We start from the raw sequence: 3012 nt of genomic DNA, 5'->3' as shown, positions 1-3012 counted from the left end.
TATGTTGATTCATGACTTAAACTATCGTTTTCTTATTTCATATATCTTTCTCTTTTTTTTTTTATTAGGCAACTGACAGGACAATATTAAGTGATATCCACTGAAGAGTTCTCACCGTAACAATTACACAATAATAAAAAGAATCGTTTTAAACAAGTAAAATATTGAGCACATTTTGATTAATCCCGTAAGAACAGATATGTAACAAAAGACCTGATCATGAAATTCCAAATCGTTTATGTAATTAGGAGGACAAATAATGAATAGAACTGTGATTTCTAATTGATAAAAATGAAGCCAGGTCTGCTTGTGACAGTGTGACTTCTCTCTGGCCGACGCTGGGCGGGGTCAGTGGCCTTTGCCCCCATGTGTTACATGTAACCTGCACAGTGATGTTAGAGACTGTATCAATGACTTAGATTACAATGAAATTAATTCATAATATGTACAATAAATAAATACACATCTTCCATAAAGCCTGTGGTAAAAGGCAAAGAGAGGATTGTATTGTAGTACAGCTTGGTTACACAGGGGTGAAGAGAAGGAACCCCCAATGGGGTAAGTAAATGGGGAAGGATGTTACCCTCAGTCTGAGCTCTGACAAGTGCTAGTGCCCTGGAACACAGATGCCAGCCTGGCTGTGGCCCCTCCCAGGGCTGGTCCTGCCCATCTCCCCTGTGCCTCACTCACTCAGGACACCATGCAAAGAGCACGGCTTTAACTAAATTAATTAGGGATTTTTGTCAATCCGGAGGATTAATGGCCAATAGCAACCTGAGCACAGATGATGTGGGAACCTGTAGGGCTGCAGTGATCTTGCATTGCTGCTGCTGCTAGGATGCTACAAGGGAGACAGGGGGATTCTTTCCTACTTCCAAGGGGAGGTAATTTGCTCAGAACAAGGGGCAGGCTTTGTAAAGTATAAATACTGCGACTTCAATAGCACATCCCTATCTGATGTGAAACTCTTAGCAGGAAGAATTGACAAAGATCTCTAACAAGGGAGAGTGAGTGGGGTTTTCTGCCTGCACAGCCCCTTGATGTCTTATTATTGAGGTTTCCGGACCCTGGAAGGAAGATTTGCCAGGTTATTACTGGGAACGGCGATGGAAGAACTTACTGCCTTTGTCTCCAAGTCGTTTGATCAGAAAATAAAGGAGAAAAAAGAAATGATCACTTACCGGGAGGTGCTGGAGAGCGGGCCGGCCCGGGGGAAGGAGCCCGGCTGTGGCGAGGGGGTCCGGGAGGACGGGATACCAGGGGCCAGAAGTATAGGAGGGGGTGGCGGCGGAGGAGGTGGTGGAGGAGGCGCCAGATCACCGGTGCTGGAGCTCGAACTGACCGCTGACAGGATCAGGGACCCTGGGAGCCCCAAACTCACTGAGGGTAACTATCAGTCTCTTATATCGTTACACACACATGTAACACTGTATAATATATAAGATAAACCATCCAGAACAATTATATGCTCAATAATACACATCCTAATACATGTTCCTGATCATTACATAGTAACATGATAATATTCCCCGTAATCATAGTATATATATATATATATATATATATATATATATGTGTTCCTGATCATTACATCATTATTTTAAAAATAGTATTAATAGTATACATGTTCCTAATAATTACATTATTACGACGGTGATATAATCGTTATCATATGACATATGTAGTTGTTGACATGGTTATTACTACTACTACTACTACTACTACTAATAATAATAATAATAATAATAATAATAATATATGTATACAAAATAGCAGCCCTTGTACACAGATTGAACCATCAAATATTGTACATGCATTATTTATTTACTGTGCCATATGTGCAGAGAGGGCAGCAGTGCAAACACATGTTCACTGGATGCACTCAGTCATATGCTGAAACAGGATGATATTCACCACTAATTACAAATGGGGTGTAATCAATACCATAAACCCTGTCTCTGTTACCCCCGATTATCAGGATGAATATTACAGTATAAGAATCTCTTTCCTGGCCAGCACTGGGCTTTCATTGTATTACTAACATGATAATAATATTTCCTGCGGAACCGGGATGTAAAATAAATATTGTCCCAGTGCTGACAGCCATCAAGCTTCTGAGGAATCACTGCAACCAATAAACAAATCAATTCTGCTCTCACAGGAGCTCATTCTAAATTTCTAAAGATGTAATTCCAGTAGATAATCGGCCTATTCCTATCTCTCTAGAAAGTACTGGCTGCTCTCACGTTTTATTTTTACAAATATACTACTACTAATACAATTAGTACTGGTAATAGTAAGTGACATGTACCAGATTATTATTTTGTTACATTCACTGATATAGTAATTGCAACATTATTTTCTAGAAATCTAACCAGCAACACACTTGCATAGATAGATAGATAGATAGATAGATAGATAGATAGATAGATAGATAGATAGATAGATAGATAGATAGATAGATATACTATAAATAATGACATTATATTAATTATTCAAACACATGTAATATTTTACGATGCATTATTGTGTAATAGTTACAACAATAGTGTGACAATATATGTGTGTGTGTGTGTGTGTGTGTGTGTGTGTGTGTGTGTCTGTGTGCGCGCACAAATTGACATTTAGAAAGTAGCGATAAGGAGCGATAAGCATAACACAAAATGCACTATAGATAGATAGATAGATAGATAGATAGATAGATAGATAGATAGATAGATAGATGCAGATACTATAAATAATGACATTATATTAATTATTCAAACATGTAATATTTTACGATGCCTTATTGTGTAATAGTTAAAACAATAGTGTGACATGTGTGTGTGTGTGTGTGTGTGTGTGTCTGTGTGTGTGTCTGTGTGCGCGCACAAATTGACATTTAGAAAGTAGCGATAAGCATAACACAAAATGCACGATAGATAGATAGATAGATAGATAGATAGATAGATAGATAGATAGATAGATAGATAGATAGAAAGATAGAGATATGTTTGTGCTTATGTGTGTGTT

General features: G+C 38.1%; 1 protein-coding gene across 1 annotated transcript in view; it reads left to right on the top strand.

The window, feature by feature from the left end:
- The first annotated feature begins 404 nt into the window (after positions 1-404).
- Positions 405-3012, top strand: part of SHOX2 (SHOX homeobox 2) — a 9690-nt gene continuing 7082 nt past the window's right edge. The window contains exon 1 of the mRNA XM_063919586.1: positions 405-1386. Coding sequence (XP_063775656.1) covers positions 1107-1386 — 280 coding nt within the window. The 5' untranslated portion in view covers positions 405-1106. The remainder of the gene's footprint in view (positions 1387-3012) is intronic.

Source organism: Pseudophryne corroboree, chromosome 4, assembly GCF_028390025.1.
Source record: "Pseudophryne corroboree isolate aPseCor3 chromosome 4, aPseCor3.hap2, whole genome shotgun sequence".
Classification (NCBI taxonomy): domain Eukaryota; kingdom Metazoa; phylum Chordata; class Amphibia; order Anura; family Myobatrachidae; genus Pseudophryne; species Pseudophryne corroboree.
The sequence above is the reverse complement of the archived record's forward strand: the minus strand, read 5'-3'. Positions and strand labels throughout refer to the sequence as shown.